General features: G+C 40.2%; 1 protein-coding gene across 11 annotated transcripts in view; it reads left to right on the top strand.

Annotated features, from left to right (window-relative positions):
• CACNA1C (calcium voltage-gated channel subunit alpha1 C) overlaps positions 1-23,933 on the top strand; it is a 489,480-nt gene that overhangs the window by 278,393 nt on the left and 187,154 nt on the right. For all 11 annotated transcript variants that reach the window (XM_063318467.1, XM_063318446.1, XM_063318434.1 and 8 more), the window contains exons 4-5: positions 7,946-8,085; positions 15,421-15,560. In XM_063318467.1, coding sequence (XP_063174537.1) covers positions 7,946-8,085; positions 15,421-15,560 — 280 coding nt within the window. The remainder of the gene's footprint in view (positions 1-7,945; positions 8,086-15,420; positions 15,561-23,933) is intronic.

Genomic DNA, 23,933 nt, shown 5'->3' with positions numbered 1-23,933 from the left:
AATATTTAACACTAATGTGGTTTTGAGCATAGAAAGTCTAGGCTATACCAGAGGGGACTGTTTTTTAATATTATTAATAATAAAAAATATTCATGGAATGGAGCACTGAATTTTTTATGGCTGATAGACTCGCACATCTCACTGCATACATGATAGAGCACAAACACCTGAGCATGGTGAGTAGCCAATTTCTAACTTATTTGAGTCATTTTGGGAACTGGATGAGACACAATATGCCTTGTGATGATCTATTAGATACAGCTGTCATACTGGGGCTGCTCTGATTTAAATGGATGCTTCTGGTACCCTGTTCTTAATCAGCGGTTGGTAGATGGACAATTGACTGTGGTGTTTCGAATGGCTGTGTTAACCTTGGGAAAAGACACTGGGCTGCCTCACTGCCTTTGAAACTACATAAAGGAAACTAGTAAAAGCTTTCTTCTAGGGGTGAATTTAATTCCTAGGCATGGTAAAAAACACACCAGCTAGCCAGCTTTTAATTTCTATCCAGAGATCGTAAATGAGACTCTTTCAGTCATAAAGTTTATGCTGCCTTCTCTAATGTTGCTTCCCCCTAGAAGGGTAATCTCTTATTGGTCTGATTGGAATATAAAGTGGCAGCTCATTTCAATTTAATTAGAGTAGTGGACCAAAACAAAAGAATCTAGGATATGACATTCTTTACCTCTTCAGAGCTGTTCAGGTTGGAATGCCTGTACATGGTCTGTTTGGATGGCATCAATTCTTGGTCATGCCAAAGAAAAACCGAGCCCATAAGGAACATATTCTCTAGTTAATATATAGCTAGTATCCTATTGTTCTATTTCAGTCCAAAAAAGAAATCTTGAGCAATGTCACCCAAGAGATTTCTGCTATTGGTAGCCAAGGACCGTAACAAAAAATCTTATATAGGTTAGATATTATTTAATCGGCACCAGAGTCCAAATTTCAAGTGCAAATGGATACATAATGCTTTATATGAATCCAGATAGGTGCATGCTTGACCATCTCTATTGTGGAGAATGAGGCATCCCACTGGGATGTGCAATGGAAAGGAAATAGTGAGTTTGTTAGATTATTCTGAGGACTAGAGACGCATTTAGAATGATAAAATATGTGTATAAAGTCTCAGGAAAAAAATATAGATTGAAAGGGACTTCTGTGGATTGTTTAGTCCAAATTCCAACTCAAAGCAGGGATATCTTCAAAATTAAATCAAGTTGCTCAGAACCTTTTCTAGTATAAAGGTTTCAAAATAATACTCCTCTCATATTGTGGTCCAAATGATATTGGCATGTCAACTCCTTCGGAAACATTCTGAAACATAAAGATTACCAATAATTACATTATTCTGTATAGCTGGAGCTTGATTCTCCACCTAATGTTAGTAAAAATGTAGGTGAAATGATGGTAAATCAGAACAGTGATGGCATTCATCATCTGTATTTTGATTTAAGTGAATAAGAAGCATATGGCTCACTGAAAGGGAAAGCATGTTTGTACAAGGTACCTAGCACTGAGGATTGACCCTATTGTACCTTGGCTTTGTATTACAATTGGACACTGACACAAAAGGTAATTCCACTGAACCCATAAATAAATTCAACTTGATGCTTGCCAAAGTGCTGTAAGAAAAATAAGGAGCTTAGACTAGATCCTGCAAGAGAGCTATGCATGAAGTATTCATTGATTTGCCACAGAACTCTGGAATATACGGCATGTGTATCGGGTCTGTAATCATTCAAAACTATTAACGTTCTCTCTTACATTAATTTCAGTGGAAGTTCTTTAAAGGCATTGTGGGTATGTTATGAATTATCGTAAAGTGCTGAAGGCTGCCTTGCACTACGTTCCTGTTTTATAATTGCTCATTTCAGATTAGTGAGAATTCTGTCTTTGTCAGCTTTATTCTGCTAGTGTTGGACACCTTTAAAGTAGCTTCATGCAAGTGTATCTCCCATTTAAAGGTGTTAGTTAAAAGGTGGTATTTCTGCAGTACATGGTGTGAATTTAACTCTGCTCATTCTAAAGCCTGCCGTTATGTAGACGCTGCCTTTGGTTGGAGTGGAGAGAAGGCAATGTTGATCATATTTGGAAATCTAACCTTTCAGAAGCTGTTCTGACTTCTGTTTACCAACACAGTAGATTATGCTTAGTTGAATGCTAGTTACCCACTTCCTTCTTTGGGCTTATTTTATCCTTGTTAGGTAAAATCAGATAGTGTTCTTTTGCTCAATTTTTTGAAAATATTATTTTGGGGGAACAGGTAGAAGAAGGGACATTGTGTTTAAAGACCAGCAGTAATAGCAAATGGAGTAATGTTCAGCAGTATGCTATCTTATTATCCCTTTATATTTATCAAATACGTGGATATGGCCACTTGTTTCTCCAATGGCAGTCATTTTAAGGAGAAAGAAAGAGAAAATCTGAACATGTTCTCTCCTTTAAGTTCTATTCCCTCATGTGCTTGTGTACTGTTTCCACCCATTCTTAACTGAAAATGTCTCCTGAGTAACTGAGTACATTGAGAAGTAACTCATTGTCAACAAATCTGTCTTAACATCTGCTTTATTGAATTGATCCTTTAAGTGTGCACATGTGGCTCTTCCTCACTGAAGGTCAAAGTTGTTAATGATAACAGTAGCTTCCAGATCAGCATATTCACGCAATGAGGATATCCATATCTTGGATGTGATGATAACTGGTAATCCAAAAACATAAAATCTTTTTTCATAAAGTCTCTCGTCCGTTTTTCCCAGCACTGCAGTTTAGTCTCCTTACTGCCCGTCAGAAAAGGTTGTTTTCCCTACTAGGAAAAATTCTGAGTGCTTCCACTCTGACTTGTATCTTTCAGAGCCTATTTATGCAATTAATGCCAAAACATCCTATATGACAGAGGCCCTTAAAATACTGCTGTTTTCCTTGGACTACTGAGTATTTGCATTACTGAAGAAATGTATTCTCTTATGTTTAAGGAAACCCTAGGGAACAATAGTGCAGATGCTGACATGACATGGTCTAAGGTCAAACAGGCAGCACCGTAAAGGTTCTAGATGTGCAGAGCTTGCTGCACGTTACTTCAAATATATAAGATCTAGGTTTTGAAACACAGTTTGTAAAAAGCTGAGCAGAGTGCAAGCAGAGAGAGACGGCAAAGTCTGAGAAAGCCTTTAGTGTGACCGACTTTTTAGATTGTAAATTCTTTAGACTGGGGTGTATGAGATGCGAGGACCTGATTGTGATATAAGCCTTGAGTAACTCTTGCAAAGAAAATGCTATAACCTAGTAGTGCTGCTGGGGGGATGGGGTTTGGAGAACTAGGATCAAGATATGGTGAATCATTCTGAGGACCATTTCTCAGAAACAACACTGGTCTACTCATTCCTCTCCTGACAGGAGAAAAGCCTCATGACACCCTACAGTAATTTGCTTAGATTTCCTGTTTTCAGACTCCTTTTCTGAATCCAGGATGTCATTAGGTACAGTTTAAAAATTATAAACAAAAACAAACCTATGACGTCTTTGGAAGGCACATGGGATTAGAGGGGTTTCATGCTTAATACGGTAATCCTCTTTTGGAAACATATCTTAAAGCCTTAACAGCAAGTTAATGTTTATTTCTTGTTGTTCTTACTCTTGTTAAGAGTAAGATGATGTACAATTTGTTTCTTGGCAATGTTGGTGCTGGCTAATCTATCAGCCAGGGTAGCTGATACTCATGTACTGTATCTATAAAAAACAAAACAGAAAAGCGGTCGTAGAGCCAGCCCCAGAACATCTGTGTATGCTCCAGGGACCAGCCAGTTTGCTAAAATTTTTGTCCTTCCTTTTCTTCCACTCATATATTGTTGGGTTTTTTTTCCTCTGGTTTTCGAAACATTTTCATTACTATTGCCCAAGCAGGAAGCTCCTGCTTTGTAATTTTGCAACCTGCAGTATGCTTTGTGTGTCTCAGCCACATCAGCATGGTTCCCATTTCTTAGATATAAATAAAAAATACTGTTCCCTCTTTCTTACGGTTCCAAAGTAAGTTCCCTCTCTTTTGATGCTGTGGTTTGGATTTGTATTTCAAGGGCCAATGCTGTTGCTATCTCCTTTCCCTCCCACGAAGGTAGCAGGCAGCTTCCTCCCTCTCTCCCTGTCAGCAGGGAGCTCTCTCAAAGAGCAATGCCAATATTTGCCTAGCTTGGTTTCTTTTAAAATGGCACCAAATTGGCTTCTTAGAGGAGTGGGGGACTATGGATAACTTTGCAATGCAGTGTCCCTTGGGAGCTTGAAACACTGGGACCCAGTCTGCCTAACCTGTGAGGGCAAAGCTTCAAATGAGCAGCCAGAAATGTAGAAGCCCATTTAGCAGAGGCAAATTAATCATTCTGTGACTGCCGAGGGAAACAGGTCCTCCTCTCATTTCTAAACCTGAGGCAAGGGGTGTTTGAGACTCATCTGTGAGTTCACCAGGCAAGGTGGCATCAGAACTGGGATAAGCCCAGTTATGCTACGTCATTACTGAGTTATGCTGTGTTCATAAAAGCTCTTGAGTTTTACAGTATAAGGAAAAAAGGAAATACAAATTAATTACTAGGCATTTCAAATTCTGCTCGAGTCTAAGCAGGAGTATCTTCCTGAAATGGTTTTGGAGTGGCTGCACTGTTTAATCTCGGTAGTATTTTTCCTTCAGCTTTAGATCCTGAAATCATTAATTTAAGTGCAGAGGATCATAAAATCTCTCTCCTCTGCTCAGCATTCTGTATCTTATGTTCATTTCAGAGGCTTTTATATAATTTTATTTTTTATGGATCTTTACGTCTTAACCAGAGTGTTCTGAGGAATTTATTCAAACAGCTTGTAGTTGTATATGTATATATGTATATATCTATGTATAGGTATATATATATGCACATGTGTGTAATATTTTGGCATATTATTACCTCAGTAACACGGTTCAACAAACAACATTATTACAATGACAAAACAGGGGTCTGTGGTCTCATAGGCTTCTTCAGAGGGAAAAAGGCATGAGGCTCCTAAACCCAACCAAGTGGAACCTGTTAGTTGTTGAAATACTGGCTGCTCTGTGCAGTATTAAATTAAATAAATAAAAAAAAAAGTTGTTCCAGAATTTTCTGAGTATTTGCTTTATTGAACTTTTGATTGCATCAGTACAGGTATTTCAATGAAATTCATGGAGTGGAAAGGCTCTTCTGGCTGGGCAGGCCTGCGCGGCACTGCAGCCACAGAAGCAGCACAAAGCCAGACAGGGCTGGCAGCAGCCTTTGTCCCGGAGGTCGAGGACGTTGTTTGCTGTTAAATCATTGGGAACAGGGTCAGCTTTAGGCCTTCCTCTTCAGGTTTTTTGCCAGTCTGCTTCAAATTGGACCTGGAGTTATTAAACAAGAGGGTAGGCTCCTTAACATCCCCTTGGTATCAGTCTTGGCAGTGACTGCCAAGAGAAGTTTCTGGGGAAGTCTGTTTGTTAGGGCCTAGAGCATTTCTCCATAAGCCCATGTTGCTATTTACAGAGTGGGATGCCGGATGAATTGGTTGCACAGGGCAACCTCAAAGGCAATCTGAAAGAGAAAGTGGTCTTGGACCTACTGTGGCTGTTTTTGTGGGAGGGAAAGAGAGCTTGCTCACAACTGTGGAAAGCTCTTGGCTGAAATAGGGAGTGAGACCCATTATCGGACTGGGTTGCAGCAAGAGAAATCTTTTTTTTTCATCCTAAAGTATGTTCATTCATCCCTAGTGAGGCCACATCCATCCCAGGCACAACACTCACTACTTCCATTCTCTGTTCAGGGCAGGTTCTTCACCCGCAGAGTCTATTTCCATCTTCCTCCAGCCTCTACACAGGCTTTACCTTGTCCTTTCAAAGGTAGGGCATTGCCTCCCAGGCAGATCTACCACGGGCTTTGTGCACAGGATGGCATCTGGCCTCGTGCCATGCTGACAGAGGCATGTGGCAGCACAAAGGTGCAGGGCAATCCGAAAGATACTGCATAGGCTTCCCATCACACAGTCATTTTGTGGCGGTTTGTTTTGTTTTGTTTTATTAAGAGGTTTCATGACAGCTTGTCTTGCTTTACAAATGTGTGCGTAGAGCTTGGTTGTTCGGGTCGGTCTGTCTGTGATTTGTACATCAATTAGTACCTGTTCAGTTGTCAGCAGCAGTGGAAGGAGAAGGGCTGCTAGGTTACTCACTTCTAGGAGTGTGCAAGCCATTATGGAGCTCTTTTCTGTGGCCAAGCTGGACTCCTCGTTCCTAGCATTTTACATGCCAATTCCTGTCCTAAATAAAATAATGCACTTACTGTCTGTAGAGGAGGGGACATAGTAGTCACTAGTACTGTATGCTGTTGTTTCCTTCTCTGAGTTCAAGGGGAGAAAAATCCTTAGTGTGCTGACCTGTCTCCATCTGGGACAACGATGGACAAATTCTGTGCTGTGGGCACATTCAAAACTTTTAGGAGTGGATCAGACAACTACAGAACTATACGTTTTCTTTTTTAGGTATTCGCTGTACTAAGCACTTGGGAATAATACTGCAGACATTGTGAAAGCATTGTCTGAGGGAAACCCACCATATTTTAAAGCACAAACATGTGCCTGCTACTGTCAGATGGAGTTTCTCAGTAGTGTAAAATAACGTGTTAACGTAAACATGAAGATGAACTGGAAATGGCCTTTTTTTTTTATCAACAGGTTGCTAGTGAGTTGTTAATTACCTGGAGCTGAATGGAAGAGGTTCAAATGGGCAGCTGAGTCAAATGATGGAATGATTTTTTTTGTAATCCTGTGTATCTTGTATTGCTATATCGTATGAAAGTGTCATACATGCATTCAGCTGGACAGAGGAACAGGGCAATTGCAGTTTGGAGCTGAAAAGAAAAATAAAGTAGTGACCTACCTGATTGTCTTGCTGGGTACCCTATAAGATATGATCACGAATGACTAAGTTGTTTTCATTTATTTTTATCTCAGCTTTTTATTTCTTTAATGTGAACTTTTAATAACTTACTTTGTAGTTTAACCTTGCAGGGACCTAGTCTCCTTTTGCTGTCATCTAGTTTGCACCTACTTTTTTCCCACTCAGCTTGCCACGCAGCACTTTTGTAGTGATTACGTAATGCTGCAATTTCTCTCCCACTTCAGTGGAGGTCCCTACCATTTCTGCAATACTGTTATTCTTATCCCACACTGGGGATAAAAACCCCAGAGATGAGAGACAGCGAGCCTGTGTACTGACTCCAAAAACCTGCTTGCTTGTCCTTAATCAGACTGTACTGTCACTGGAAGTGACTTTGGATGTGCTTAATTGCAGCCTGGATTTCACAGGGACAAGTTCATTTCTGATGGAATGACTAAAAGCCTCTAGCATTAGTCAGTCTGATCTGTAAATCATTTATCACCAATACTCAGCCTACCTATTCCCCAGCAACAGACAAGGGAATCCCAAAGAAAACACAGTTTGACGCATGCATCAGTCTCAAGTGGCCCCCTCTCTTCATTTTTCCCCATCTGTCTCCACAACATTGCATCCACAAAATGTTTCCTCTCCAGAGGTAGAAAAGGACTGGATGTGGTTCATTCTGATGGCTGACAACATTTGGCAACATACTCCTTAGAGAGCCGAGTGCAGCTGATGCCTGTTGACCCTCTCCCCTCCTCCTTTGCACGGGCCTGTGCAGTGGTCAGTCCCTGCCAGGGCAAGGGCAGCAAATTTCAGAGCCTAACCAAAACCTCCTGCCACTGTCCTGTCAGACTGCCCACAAACTATGCAAGTGTGAAGAGAAAAGCCCTCTGGCAAGCCATGCGTGTTAGATGCACCCAAGTGAGGAGTCAGTGAATTGGAGGCTGTATGCATGGACTGTGACAGAAGACAACATCCTTATCCCTGGTTTGTCGCTCGCGCTAACCATTGTCTCTCTTGTTCTCTTTTCTTCCCCAGGAACGAGTGGAATATCTCTTTCTCATAATTTTTACAGTGGAAGCATTTTTAAAAGTAATAGCATATGGACTTCTCTTTCACCCCAACGCTTACCTCCGCAATGGCTGGAATTTACTAGATTTTATAATTGTGGTAGTAGGGTGAGTACCAACGTTTTGTCTTTGAATACACTGCACATGGGGGCTCTGGCAGCCCTTGGGAGCGTAAGGGTGGGTGGTTGCCTGATACGTTACGTATGGGTGATGATGAGTGATGATGGGACAGGTTGCTGTCCATCATATTCCTCCTACAATCACCATTTGTCCTTCCTGCGTTAGCCCTGCTACAGGACTCTCGTGTTATACCAAGTTTTACTGTGTAATCTAAAAATACAATTAACTCACTGGTCTTCTGCAGGTATGACTTGATTCATGCTAATTTCAGTGTAGCAATGATTTAAACGAGGCAAATATTAAGGATTGACAATCAATTGATGTACGTTTTCTGTCTGGTATCCCTTGCTGCTTAGCCTTTAATGCTAATCCCTTGCTGCTTAACCTTTTTAATGGTTTGCAAGACATGGACATTAAACTGTTCTTTGGGAACAGGAATAAAAAGAGGAAGCAGTGCAAGGCTGTTGGACAAAGTCAAACACTTAATTCTAAGAAAATCCCTTTGTTTGTAGACGTGTATGAAGAAAATCTAGGTGGGATCCTTTAATTAAGATTACAGTTGGATGACAAGTTCTGCCATCTTGTGAACTTCTGATGATTTTTTCATTCTCAAAGATGGATGAAAAATTTAAATCCCAGGTGTTCATACTTAAGTTACTCAGTTCAATTGCACTGTTCTGCTGGTGATTTCAACACTTTTGATTTTGACCCTTTTAATGTTTTAACCTTTTTAAAGACTGATTTTACTATTGTAGATCAAATTGTCACTGTGAGCTGCAACCTTTCTAATCCCCTTATTCCTTTCCTTGGTTTTCAAGCTTGGCATTTAATTTATTTGAATAAAAGAAAAATAAAACACCTTCTGTTTTTTCTACCTAAGGGTAAGAGATAAGCAAAGGGTTTGAATTGTGGTTGTTGAAGGGAAGAGGTGAAGGATAAACTACGCCTGAAGACAAAAAGAAGTAGTATTTCTTTGCCTGAGTAATTTGTCCAATCCTCCCACCACTCCGTTGTTAAAGAGTTTCATCGCATACAAAAACGTGCAGTCATTTTACTTCTTTGCCAAGGAAACCCTGCATCAGCTCCTAGGGGAAACACCATAAGAGACACTCACAGTCATCAAAACCCCCTCATAATTTCTGTCCCAAACTGAAGTCCATCTAGCTTCTTGACCATTTTTGTGGTGGCCCCAAAAAATTACATCAGCAAACTTCTGTGTGCTACCCAATCCCTCCCACTTTTCACTATCATGGGGAAAAGTGGGTGGACGGAGAATTCCCAGGGCTGGGGGGAGAGAGGTGGGGAGAGGAGAGAACAAGCTGAAACCTGTTCTTAGTCCCAAGACCTCTGTGCTTCCATGGTGGCATAATGCTTCTCCTTATGACAGTGCCCAGTTGTCTTTCTCCTTCGCTCCCACCTGCAGCCAGAAGATCCCACAGCAAATTAGTAATTGGAAATTGGAAAATCCCCAATCCCTCCCCTGGCATTGATATCCAATTCCATAGCTGGTTCTGCCTTTGAATGCCCTCAGATATCTCACCTGCTTGAAAATTGCTGCTTAAGTTGAAGAAAGATCGGAGAACAAAAGTCTTGTGAATGTGATTATTCCCTTTTCATTTTTATGAGAAAGAGACTTTTTAAAGATACGACACATTACCTCCTCCTCTTCCATTGGAATGCGAAAGAGCAAGGCTCCGGAAATCACAGGGCAGCATTATATCTAGTTTAAGTACGGTCCTTTTCAATTTTCCTACTAGGGCAGTTAATCAGGGAGATGATATTCAGACTGAAATTAATTCCCTTGCCAATGACAGAAGCTGCAGCTCTCAGCTCTTCTCTCTGTTCTTGCCTCCAGCAGCTCTCAGTCACTAGATGGGGAACAAAAAATGTAACTGGGGAGGGATTACAGGAGTATGATAAACATGGCCAAGACCCCAAGGTTTCTGTTAAATAGTAACAATCTCAAGTGACAGATTCCACTTCAAGGCCAGATGGGTTCCTTTGATGTTTATCTGTTTAAACTCTCTTGTACAGTCCCACAGCCCAGGCTGGTGCGCTGCTTTTTCTCTCCACAACCCCTCTGCAAAATCTACGTGGTGATACCATCTGTTCCTGTTCTGCCCTGTCTTCTTTTCTAGGGGCTGTCTGAAACCCCTCAATGACATTATGTTTAAATTTCAGCGTAATTGAATATTTTGTCAGGAAGGAAGTCCCATGGAAAAGGTTTAAAATAAATTTTAAAGAGAGAGAGGAGGAAGAAAGTAAGTGCTGGTAACATCTCCTTGTGGTGCCTCTTTCTGCCTATTCATGGAGCTGTTGGAGAAAGCTGAGTAATTTGGACACAGATGTAGCACTGGGCAGAGGGATTTATTTGGCATGTGGGGCAGAGGATGGTGTGGGACTCATACTGGAAGCATCAAGTCCCAAAACGACTGTGGTAATTGCCATTTGTGTTTCTGCCTTAAGAATCATCTTCATTTGTAATCATGATTGTACTTGCTACCAAAAAATAGAATGACTGGGAAGTATTCTTTCAAGTACTATTGGAAGTTTAAGGAGGAAAAAAAAAGACGGGTTTTAGATCCTCTGTTTGTCTCTAAATCCACCTAATATACATTGCTTACCACGTATATCTTGAAGAGATAATACAGCACAACTGGCCTCCTTGTATGTCAAAACATACAAGTCAATAGAGAAAAAGGAATATGGGTAGGACCAAGCATAAATTCTAGAAGGAAGTCTCAGTTTTATAAAAATTTTTTGTAAAGATATGCCTGTATACTTTCCCTTGCCTACTGAAGGTAGGTCCCCTGGTATCCAAAGGGATCTTAGAGTCAGTGGTTCTAACAAGGCCACAGGAATATTCAGCAGCAGCAGAGGAGAGCACTGAACACAACTGCTATGTTTTCTGGAGAAAGGATGCACTTTAGACCTGTTGGCTTGTAACAGCTTATCATTCTTGAAGTGTGGGAGATTTGCTTATTCATCAGCTAAGACTTTTAAAGCTTGATTCTAGCTTATCTTTATATAGCCTATGACCCTGCTATAGCAGCACCATTAAATGCTGCTTTGAAGAAAAACGTCTGTGTGGGGGTATCAATCAGAGGCTCTGTGGATAAGAACATTATTAGTTAAGAGCAAAGATCACACCCCTAAGATGCCTAATGAGGCACAACCCACAAAAAATCCGTCGAATTGTACCCTGCTTCCTTCAGTTTTACTGTTCCTCTTTCAGAAAACATTAAAATTTTCAGATATAACAGTGATGTCCTTTAATATTAGGCTGTTGGAGGAAATTTCTCTTGAGAGTAGACTAACTTGACGATGTTGTGCTAGAATAATATCTGTCTTTCCTGGCAGTGCTGTGGTTTGTCTGCCAAGCACAGTCATTCTCTAAGGGCCTGTAGCTTCTGCCAGAAAAAAGGTGTCGTAATTTGAAAGGCAGTCTTACTTGTGAAGGTAAGCGGTGAAGGTGTTTGGAAAGGATGTGAAATTCCGAGCAGACTGGAAAACGTGGTCGTAGTATATGTCTTTCTGAAGACCTGTGGGGAGTTTCTAAAGGGCAGACCCAAACACTTTCATACTCACAAATCACAGGTGAACTGTAAAACATTGTGAAAAAAATCATTGTACTTTACAGTTTCTTTATACCTATGGGGATTCTTTCAGCTGTGTTTTTCTGCTGTTTTTGGGCCTTAGAAATACCGAGCCCTCTGTTGTCTCTTTATATTCCGTAGGCCCTTGACAAGTTCTTTTTTTATGCTATAAAAATCAGTGTGCCCTCCCCACAGAGGAAGAGATGAAGAGTTGTAGAGCAGGTTACAACCTTATCATGCTGCTGTTGGGGTCATCTAGCAAAGCAAAAACCTTTTTGATATTTCAGTTGTCAAAAGGGAAAAGAAAAATATAAGAAAAACGGTGAGACTAGCTTCATACCGCACAAGTAAATGTAAAAAAAAAAAAAAAAAAAGAAAAAAAAAAGAAAAAAAAAGTGGAGCACGTCAGTGCATGTGTACGATAGAAATTTATTTTCTGCTTTGTAGGTCATGTGTATCAAATGGATTTAGTCTAGGTGTAGTCAAGTCACAAGTGAAACTAAGTAACATCTATCCATCTATTTCAGGATTGGAAAACAACTAGCTGAAAAACTAGATGGAGTCTAAAGAGCTCATAGAAACTACAAATTGTATGAGAGTTGTGGGGTTTTTTTCTTAATAGAAGGTAATGGAAGGGGCTGTCAGAAGCCTTGACTTTCTTCTGTGTCTTATCATTGGTGCTATTTCTCAACAGGACTTTTTTTTTTTTTTTTTTTTTTCCCTTCCCTCTGGGTCATAATGAGTTACAGCCAAAAAAGCATGTGGTAGTTGTAGCCTCCGAGTCATAGATGTCTGCCCATGCCCTAACTCAAGAGATGATAGGGACAATAAAGTAGGATTGGCAAGATGTACTATAAATTTGAAGAGTGGACTTGAGATTCAGTAGGCCAGATTGGGCACAGTCTAGACCCCAATACAAAAGGGAGAGAGAGTCAAATAAATGAGAGAAATAAAAAGTTGTAGTTGTATTGCATTAGTAAAAAGCAGGATTAGTACAGAGGGAGATATTAAGCATGCAGTAAATGCGTTAAAGCAGGATTAGCAGGAGTAATGCAATTCAAGTTTAAATGTAGGTTTTTAAATGAGGAGCAGCGGGAATTACTGCAAATTATTCCTGAAGTACAGTAGGCAGATGACTATGGGTACCTCAAGACAGCACGTTTAGCACGTCAACACTGGAGCACGCAAACAGGGTCAACTGGCCTGCAGTGGAGCTGCGTTAGTCTAGGAAGGTGGGTTCTAGCTCCAGTGGAGTGAACTGTCCTACTGGTTGTGTTTCTGCTCCTCCTGAATTAATTTAGGCTTTTCTTAGAACACAGAGTTCTAGAGCAACCCATGGTTTGCTCACTGCATGAGTGGCAGAAGAAATGCCCTTGGTGCCAGCTGCCAAGAGCTGCTGTTTGGTAAAATATGGGGCCAGTGATAATGGGGACGAGGAGAATGGACTCTCAGTTTTGCACAATTGCTGACTCAGAGTTCCTTGAGATTTCTTGTCTTCAGCATTGTAAAAGAGCTGAAAAACAGCATAAGAAACCTTTTGCAGTGAATTCTTTTTCCTTCAGAGGCTCCCAGGAGACTGGGACTGTTGTATAGGTATGTCACTCATCATCTAGTATGGGAATTCTGTTGACTAGGAAGATAGAATAAGAAATAGAGCACATTTCTAGAGCTTAATCACTAGCTTACTGAAAATACATTAGCCCAAATTTGACCTACAGTGTTTCTATTATGAAGACCAGCAGAAAATTGCAACTGTACAATTTGTGTACACAGCTCAAAAAATACATTCCAATAATTCACATTGTTTGCATCAGCCCTTGTTTATCTCTCTCTGTGATATCTGTAGTCAACCCAGTATTTCTCATAGGCTCCGTTTTTGTCTTCTCTGCATCCTGCTTCTCAGTCTGCAACACCTACAAACTCAGCATCCAACCTCCCCACACACAGTTTTTCCCACGCTTGTTACCTAATTGTTAAATCTTTCTGCAGTGCTTGAAGTTGAGGCTTTGAATAGATCCAGTTAGGAGTTCCTCAGTTACAGCTGACATGTTTTATAAGACTCTTTTATATGATTTAAAAAAAAAAAACAACCTGCTTAAGAAACTAATTTCGCATTCGCACTCCCCTAATCCACGTTTTTGTGTGGATTTAGGGCTGGGGAAATGTGTTGGCTTAGATGCTTCAGTAAATGAATCCTCCTTTTTCTATCCAGGGCAAGCTCCCTATGTTTGTGGCCCTATCAGTAAGTTTTAACAGCAGACTGCGGGGATTGAAGCTCCTTGTAAAGCAATCAGGCAGCTCAGTCTCTGCTTGATATGCAGTTTGGGGGCTCTCTGTGGAATATGCCAGTCAGGGCGTATAGATGAGAACCTGACAGAGGCACTGCAGACTGCAAAGCCTGAGAGAGAAATCAGACAGTGCTGAATCCAGGCCACTCCAACTAGGCTGTTCCTGGCATCCCAGGCAGCTTCTTTAGAGTTACCTCTGGTTACCTCCATGGCACGCTACAGGCCAAGGCGTCTCTGCCACTTACGGGCAGGCTTTTTCTACAGAGCGCCAAACATCCATTTAGACTGGAACAACTTTTAACCTCTGCTGAATTTGGCTGGGTTCAAGCTGATGACTTCAAGGCTGAAAGCAATGTCATTAGCAAATTCATGAGGAATCCGTCCTCCCCCAAAGGTACTAATGTTTTACCAGAAAAATGGAAGCTGCTTCCTGAAAGCTAATTTTTTAAATCAAGTTCTGATTAACACATAGGGTGCGCCTTCAGCTCCTTCACAGAATAACATTGTATTTTCTGCCTTGCTCTGCCTTTTCAAATGCATTCTGAGTGAGACATCTTCTCCTTAAAGCAGCTACTCCTACTAGCTAAGATAAAATATTAAGACTGGTATAAAAAAACATTCTACTAATAAGACTCCTACAGTTTTGGCTTTCCCTAGCCAATGCGTCAGGGGATTTACAAATGGATACACAAGCACATAATCTGAGCATACTCCCTTATGTAAAAGTTTGCATCTTGGAGGATTCTTGTGTGTTATACCAAGTTCTACCTGCAGTGACCCTGGTGAATCTTAATTCCTTGTAAAATTGGTGACAGATAATTAATGATTGGATTAATTACAGATGATGATTTTTCCCCAAGGTGGATTGTTGGTTAACAAGGATAGCAAAGTATTGGCAGCAGAAAGGGCAAAACCTAAAATTTGTACTTTCTTGCCTTTCCACTTGACTCCCACTGTGTATGTCCAGACTGTTTGGTAGGGACATCCTGGAGACTACCCTCAAAATCTGACTCGCGTGCTCTGCTGTTGGTGGTCCTTTAAATTCAGCATGAGGCATTGCCAGAAAGGCCATTTTGAAGGATCCAGCATGCCGCAGCGCGCAGGGCGGGGAGCACACCTCCACATGCCACCAGGAAGGCTGGTCGCTGGGGTAGTCTATAGCTGGCTGCAAGGAAGCCATTAGGCTGAAGGAGGAGCACGTCGTGTTTATGTCTGCTCCAGAAAGAAGTGTTTTGCAAATGGTATAGACATCACCATTAGGCTATTGCATATGGGAAGAGTCTGTCTCTCCTCCACCATATGTGAATGTCGACTGAGATGTGTGACACCCTTCACAGGTCTGTGAGATAGTTTGGGTGATATGATGATGATGATCTCTGTTCCCGTTTAGCCCAAGCTTTGGTGTCTGCCTACAGATTGTTTCCTCTTTCTTTTTGCAGGCTTTTTAGTGCAATTTTAGAACAAGCAACCAAAGCAGATGGGGGGAATTCAATAGGAGGAAAAGGTGCCGGATTCGATGTTAAAGCACTGCGGGCTTTCCGAGTATTACGGCCGTTACGGCTGGTGTCTGGAGTTCCTAGTAAGTAATGTCATTGTTTTTCTTTTATGTATGTCTGTGGTGTGATATGGGGCAGGAGTAATTTGTGTTCACAGTTTTGAAGATGGAGCGTGATGCAGATTATTTTTGGTGTGTGTGGGAGGTCTTTTTTCAAATTAATGCAGATTCATGATAAACGTGATATTAATCAAAGGACGACCAAACCAGAGCTGAAGCGGAATGGAAGTTTCATGGTAAGTCAATCTGATGGTGCAACCTTTGTAAACAATGAAAGTGGGAGATCCAAGATTTTCTTTATTTCAAGCTAAAGGTCCTTTAAGTAATTGTGAGGTCACAGCACATCGTTGATATTGTAAATACTTGACCTTGATGAAAATGCTGTATGGTCATTTGTGTCAGTTTTAGAGGGAGAGGAGCTTTTTCATTGAAACTGCATTTTCTTCCGTGCATGTGATGTTCTGACCAAGAGCGCTGGGAACAATTTAGAACGAACAGGATATAGGGCAATGGCACAGTCATGTTCTCTGTTAGTCTTATTTGCTTAAATTATTTGTAATGTCTCTGAGAAAGTCCTCAAGCAGCTTTTGATAGTCTAACATCCATTTTCTTATTTACAATGAATGTATGAGTAACTGGAAGTCTGGTAATTCTATTGTGGAGGTGGAATATGGACATCACAGTGGGGGGAGGATTGTATCATTTGTCTTCAGCGTTTGTTATAGATGGGACCTGTTGGCCTTTTGTAGAGAGGGTTAGTTAAAGCTGTCATTGCTTTCCAGGTTTATAGCAATGGGAGATTTAGTTAGCAGGAAAGGAGTTAATCTTCTCCAGAATAGCTGTGGAGAGACCTTTGTTTATTTTTATTTGGGGAGCTTGCTAGTTTGAGATCTTAAAGTACTTCTAACCTTACTGATTCAAAAACCTTGAGTCAAGTTAACATAAACTGGGAGATCAGCTTAAAAATCATGATTTATTTGTTAGGAAAATAGAAGTGTGAGGTTCTTTTTCTTTGAGTTGTTTTCTGAACCACTAGGTTATATTTGAGCCGTGTTTGCAGGCTTTTCTCCACAACCTTAAAGGGTAGAAACTTTTTAAATGAAAATTGAGGGTCTTTGTGAGAGGAGCTAAAGCACTGATAAAGGCAAAAAATACTGAGACAATTGATAGCAATACTATTTGGTTTCACAAAAAGCCATGCTTGGTAACCTTGTGCCCAATTTAGGGTTACTTTGGGCATCAGTGGATTAAGTAGAAGATATTGAAAAGTAAATGCTGTCTGTTAGGGAACTCTGGACTTTCCCCTCTGATACAGAACTAACATCCATGATTTGCGCTGCCTCTATTAGGGATTCCTGCAGCGGTTTGATTCATGCAGACAATCGTGTACCATGCAGTACCTTCACTCCATGCAGAACACACCCCTGCTTTTGGCTAGATTTGTCTCATTAAGTGTATTCTGTCTGTGGTCCTCAGTCTCCATTGGCACCCTCTTAATTCCTGGCTGTAAATTAAGGTTTTGTTGTTCTTTCCTAGTCCTTCTCTGATCTAAGTCTTTTGGCACTTTCTAGTTGCGTGCCAACTGTATGGTAAGGCGAAGGTGCTTGACTTTAAACATCTATGAACTGGAGCATTCGTGGTGACATGCTGCTTATGCTGAGACATGTTCTGAGAGTTGTTCTGACATAAGCTGAACTTAACTGTGCTTATAGTTATTGCTGTTTTGGAGAACATGTGTTCCTCAAGACCAAGGGGTTTTGTTACTATTGTTCAAGTCTCTTGACTAGTGCTTTTAGAGGACTGGAGGGAGCCAAATCTGGCACAGTTCATACCCATATGCATATATGATCTTGATCCCAGTGTAGACTAATAGGCCATTTGCGGGTTTTCTCATCAAGAGAATTATTTAATTTGCACCAGAACAGAGCAAGGGAGCCTCATGCAAGCTAACAAGTATTTTGTCTAGACAATGAAATACCAGTCAATGAAGAAGGCGAACCATCAACTTGACCTGACAGACACCCTCTATTAGTCTTTGTGGCTCTGACTAGGGACGTATTTATTGAACCATGTTTCTTTGGGGCTGGTGTGGCTTTTAGAAAGACTGTTGAGGTCTGTAGCTAATACAGCCTCAATCTTCACTGTGCATTTTTTGAATTGTACAAATGCCTGTTGATTAGCCTAGATAGATGTTATCACATCCATATGTATTAGAGCGTAACTTTTCTCATGAGGCCTTTTAGATAACATTGCCTAAGCCAACCATAAATAGTACATTACAGGATTACGTTATTATATAATAAGTTAGTGCAGAGGTCTAGAAGTCAAACTTTTGGGTCTCGTTCAAGTCCTGTCCCTGAGACATTATAAACACCAGTGGGTGAATTACCAACATTGCACTTACTGTGTTTTGCCATCCATAAAAAAATGCCTTTTGCTTCCTTCCCCTTCCAAAACGTAGTAGACTTTTCCACTGTGAGGAGACGACCCACACAGCTTTATCCTAAAATTACATGGATGTGTCATGCACTGCAGTTTCTTCTCACTTAACAGACTCTCTCTAAGTGTATGGAAGCAGTATTTCATTAGGAAGAGGGGATCCTCTGGGTCATTGGCAGCCACCTTCTGCATGGAAAGCCCAACATCTGCTGTTTGGCTTGAGGTCCAGATCTAACTACAACTATTTGGAAAAAAAGGAAGTGTAAAGCACAATGATTCTTATAAAACAAATTTTTGAAGCACGTGGTGAATTTTTGCATGCAAATCTTAAACTCATCAGGATTGGGGTTGGGAAATAGGTTGTCTGAGGTGGAGAGATTGGCTTGCAGCATGGAATATTTTTTTCTGAGTCAAAAGGAGTTTGCGTGGATTTTTTTCCTCTCTGTATCAATTCAGAGAAAATAGTCCAATTTAAGAGGGACATCTTTTGTGTTCAGGTTTGAGCGTTTAAAGACCTGTTTCAGAATATAGAGAGTTTCCACATAAGTATGATTAGAAGTAGGGCAAAAATATATGAATTGCCCTCTAAAGTTAATTTCTAGTGTCTGCATATTGCAGATGGAGAGACTGAAACAAAAGTTCAAGGTTTAACACTTTCAGAAGTGACTTCTAATTCTATGTGTCTCATACTGGCTACCAGTGCTAGACACCTGAGTCAACATGGGTATCTGAAAGCTTCAGATAGATGGATAGAGGGCATTAGCCTGAGAGCTGAGAAGCCCTTTTTTCTAAGTCCCATCCATGCTTAGTTCCTGGGACTTGGGTGTCTCTTGCCAGAAAATGTCACATTTGTGTAGCAAAGAATTCAGGGACCGTGCAGCACAGGAAGTAGTGATTCATCTACAAGAAAAGTTAGTTCACCTACAGGCAGACAAGCAAAGGTACCTTTGGCAATCTTTGTTAGGATCAAACTGCCCCAGCCCCCAAATTATTTTACTGCATCCTAAAACCAAAAGGGTTTGAGGTCATGAATTCAGCAAAGCCTGAAGACTACATCTGGGTGACTGTTTTGGGCACATAAATATTTCATAATCTTTAGGAGAACAGATGATATTTTTCTTCTTTGTGGTTATATGGACATTCATAACACCACTTGTCATGAGGAAAGAGATAGACATTTTGTTTAAAAGATGAGACAGATATTTTTTACCTATGTCACAAAGCCAGTTGTAGCATCATAGGTGAAGCCTTCAATGGCACCAAATTTAATGTCTTTGGGTTCCTGTTACACCTTCAAAAATTGGTGTTAAGTATTTACACCTTTCCAAGCAGCACAATAGGGATTGATTGAGTTTTGGGGTTTTTTTTAAAGAAAAAAAAAAAAAAAGTCGTTTGAGTTCCTTTCTTGAAAACTTTTTTGTAGTAAGTACAGTTTTTGTTGTGACTGTGTGAGGTGCATGGCAGAGCAGTAGGTTAGATACTTCCCACAGCTCTCATCCCAGTGCTGACTGTTGCTTTGTGAACAAATAAAGTTTAAAAGGGATAATTAAGCAAACTCTTTTTTTTTTTTTTTTTAATTATTTCTAACTCCTTTTAAAAATCGTACTGCTGCTGGAAAAATGACCACTCCCAGTCTGTTCAGCCTGGCATTAACTTATAAACTAACAATGAATATTTTCAAATGCACATGGATGATTTAGGTTTCACAGTGGTAAGTCACTTTCAAAAATTAGACATAAGCACTTTATAACATTGATACACAGGCGAGACAACTATTCTGTTACTGTCATACTAACATAATTCTTGGACTGCATACTTCATTTCAGTTGCTGAAATAACTTTACTGCTGGTGTACCAAAGCAGTCTCCTTAAAACAAAAACAAACCAAAAAGCACACAAACAAAAAAAAAAAACCCACAAACAAAACTTCACATGTGCATTAAAGCATCCATCTTAATGTGCCATTGAGATCAATATATTGGTTTGAAAAAGGAGAGAGAAGGAAAACAATTTGCTTGACGGACATAAGTAGACAAGTGCAAAATCAGCATGTATACCAAAACTTAATCACTTTTGTCTCTTGGAAACTGTTACCCAGTATCTCCTTTGGCAGGAGTACAGCATTGCAAAGCTTTCTAGGGACAGAATCAAGTCACCCTTTTGTGTCAGGAGTTTTCTGTTGATTACTTTTCTATCACCGTTTGGCATTATTAAATATTTTAAAGCTTGTTTTAAACATTTTATGCTTGAGGAGGGCAAAAAGAAGCATGCAGTGTGGCAATGAAGAAGCATGATCCAATTAAAAAAGAAAATCCCTCCTGACTATTGGAAAGGGCAATCAGTTACTCCTACACATGCTAACTCATGACCATTTAACTTATTGAATTCCATTTCCATCACCTGTATTCATGCTGCTCAATTATATCACCTCATACATTCTGTTTATCCTCTTTATGTTGTACTTCATGTATCTCCATTGTTGCCACTAGTTATTGCCTATCTGATATCTGCTATACTTCATTTATAAGTTCTTCTAGATAACTTGAAAGCCATATAATTTGAGTGGATGTTGTGCACTGTACTTGTATTTTCAATAAGGTCCTCTGCTGACCACCCAGATTTATGTGGGCAGAAGACCATGATATCCTTACCAAAACTAGAGAGGAAACTTGACTGTTCCACTAGAACAAAAACTTGCCGTATTTTTCTTTTTTTTTCTTTAAAGAACCACAAAATCTAGCCTTGTGATGTGTTCAAGCTTCACTGGAGTCTCCTAGCGGGAGAGAGTTACTCAAAGGCAGTGTAGGTAGGTCTCTAGCACCAGTACTTACATTGTCTACTGGAGATGCAACAACCACATAACTGGATAACAGAGGGTTTGAGCAAAAGGCCTAAGCCAGACCCTCCTCATGACAGTGCAATGGCTGTCAGTGAAACAACAGCTTGTAACTGGCCAAGTGTATTTTTTTTAGTTAAATGAAATAAGACCAGAATTTTCATGCATGAATGCCTAGAGATGACTACCTTTGCATGTATTTGAATAACTAACTAGTGTAACTAATTTTTGGAACGATGCTGCTGTTGAAGTCCATGATTGCTATGAGTTCATGTGAGAATTGGGCACCTTCAGACAAGGTGAATGAAAAATCTAGACATTTTTACATTTCAGTCTGTCTCAGTGCAATTAGTCCTCATTTGCCCTGAAATGCTGTTCTCTATTAAAATTTACAGTGCTTTCTCAGTCCCAGCAATGTTCTCTAGCCTATATTCATTGCAGTGTTTTCAATACCACAGCCTTTTTCCGTCCTTATCCCAAACTCTCTGGCATTAATCAGGTTGTTTCTTTGAACTTTGTAGTATGTAGGAAAGTATCCTGTCTTTACTTGCAATATCCTGATATCTGAGCCGTTCAGGTGTGTATATATGATACCACATTTACCGCATCCAGCAATGAAGATGAGAAGTAAAAGAATCCCCAGGGGCTCTATGAGAAGAGTAACACATGAGGAAAGTTTTGCCCATTTGAGAGGTGATGGATTGGCAAAGTCCTCCAGTTGGATCTGTTTTTAATTTGCCATATTGCTGCAGGTAGGTGAAGCAAGGAAATCCCAGGGGTCATAGGAATGGATTTTTTTCTGTCTAGGTGTTGTCTGTGTGGGACACTGCCTAAGTGCATTGTGTGTACTAGATTATGTCCATTTTTGGGGAGAAATAAGAGAAAAAGGCTTTCAAGTGCTTACAAGGTGTTTAGGCTATAGTCCATGTTTTCCAGTGAAGATTGTTCTTAACTCTAAGACTGGCAATATTTCTTTTTTTTTTTCTCTCCCCTTTTTTAAGGAATATGATCTAATCTAATAATTTCAAGTCATAGAGGAATTCTGTCTGTATGATCTCATAATTCAAAGATACCCCACCACTGAAAGTAAAATATGGGGGGACTTTTACAGCAAAATACAGGGTAACTTACTGAATTTAAGACAGTAGGGAAATGTCAGACTCACCATGGTAGTCCTCCTAATGGGGATTCCGTCCCCAGCACCTGACTGTCTGGCCTGTGATTGCCCTCCTACTTGAGTTTGCGGTGCCCTTCCCAGCCACTGAGACAACTCAGCTCAATCTATTGCAACGATTCCGTTTTGCAGCCATTGAAATAAATACACACAATGCAGTTATTTGGCTTGCATTTGGGATTTACTTTTTTTTTTTAGGGCACAATTGAAATTTTCAGCTGTAATTTCTCATTGTTTTCTGCACAGACCAAGAAAATTAACACCACTTTATATATTTGAGGTAATAATGTAATTGAGGTAATAAACAGACAATTCAAGAAGTCCAAAATGACATCTCTTTTAAGAACCATGCGTTTTTGGAATATGGCAAAGAAATGCGAGCCATTGGCTGTTTCTATATGTTGAATAGCACATATTAAGTCTTAAGTTTTAAGCAAATACTAACTGACAGTCAGGAAGGCAATTTTTTTCAGAATATGTGTGCTTCTGGCAAAGTATAGTTGGCAGTCATCTGTTTTGCACGTGGTTTGCGTTTGTACACTCACTGGTGGAGCTAGACGCTTAAATTTACCCTCCTGTTGCGAGGTTATGGTATAACGGGCATACCACTGGAGAATTCTGACTTACCTTCAATGTGAGGAGATAGGAGAAGTGGCCTGATCAAAGCTTCCAAAGTGTGAAAGGTTTGTGTGCAAGTACAAAAGACTGGAGTAAGATGGAGGAACTGCCATCAAACCTATATGGTAAAGGTCATTGACAACAGAGGGAATTACTGCAAATATATTTGGTCAAAGTTTGGCTTCCAAATCTTAATTTTGCCTTAAGCTTTGTTGTTGCATTTAATAATGTCAGCTTTTGCCAAGTCCAGTTCCTTTTTTTTCTCTTGGGCTCTAAAATCTGTAGGAAACGTGCTCTTAAGCAGATTTCTTAAGTTCTCCTTCATTCTTGAGCAAGACTTCTCAACCATCTGTAGCATCTCTCCAGCACATACAGCACCGTGTGAGGACAAGTTGCATCACCTTTCCCATGTCATTGCCTAGCTGTTTTTAATCTCAAGTGGCCAATTTGTTTTGCTTTCGTTACAAATGGGAAGGGAGTGGAGAAAAAAGGAGAGAACAGTCTGAACCAAATGTCCTCATTAAGGTTATTTCTTCATAGTTAACTTAAAACTCTACACATGCTTGCAAGTCCTTTATTTACTTAGGTCACCGTTACACAAGGGAGTGATTTGATTCCAGTGTAGCATCTCCCATAGGTATAGATCATTCCCATGAGTAGGGCTTACACAATCAGGACCTAAAGCATGTTTCCTTGAGTGGTACAATGTGTAGAATGATGTCATTTATGGCAGAAGAGGTTAACTCGGTGTAGCAAAAATGGGTTTGTCTTATTGAAGAAGATTACTCACAGAGGCACAGACTTCTTGTTGTAATAAAGATTTCTCTCATATTTAAGGAATGCCAATGAAAACAGGGAAATATTTATTATTTGATCTTGGCTATGTAGCTCTTTTAAAAATAGCACTAACTACGAATGTACCAAATAACTGTGTCAGCCTTTATCCTACCAATTACTGTGCCTGCTGGCATGATTATTCAACATGTCTTCACAACAGAACAAAACAAAAAAATCCCAATACCATAACGTGGGACCACATCAGGGTGTAGACAGTCCCTTCCGAATGAAGAAAATAAAACCCACGCTGACATCAAAGAGCAGGCGTGGAGATAGTCAAAAAATCCTAGCTTGGCTTAAAAAGAGGTTTTTCAGAAGTGCTGTGGGTGGATCAGAATTTCTTTCTAGCATCTTTTTTCGATTCTTCAAGTACTGCCCGGAGTTCTCATTCAGAATGGACATAGGGCATGGCTCTCAGAGAGAGCCCATGCCATCAAGATGCTTGTCCTAAACCATCTGAAAAATCTAAGAATGCCATCTGCTGTCTCCTAAG

This window comes from Chroicocephalus ridibundus, chromosome 1 (genome assembly GCF_963924245.1).
Source record: "Chroicocephalus ridibundus chromosome 1, bChrRid1.1, whole genome shotgun sequence".
Taxonomy (NCBI): Eukaryota; Metazoa; Chordata; class Aves; order Charadriiformes; family Laridae; genus Chroicocephalus; species Chroicocephalus ridibundus.
Note: the sequence above shows the minus strand (reverse complement) of the source record. Positions and strands in the feature narration are given on the sequence as shown.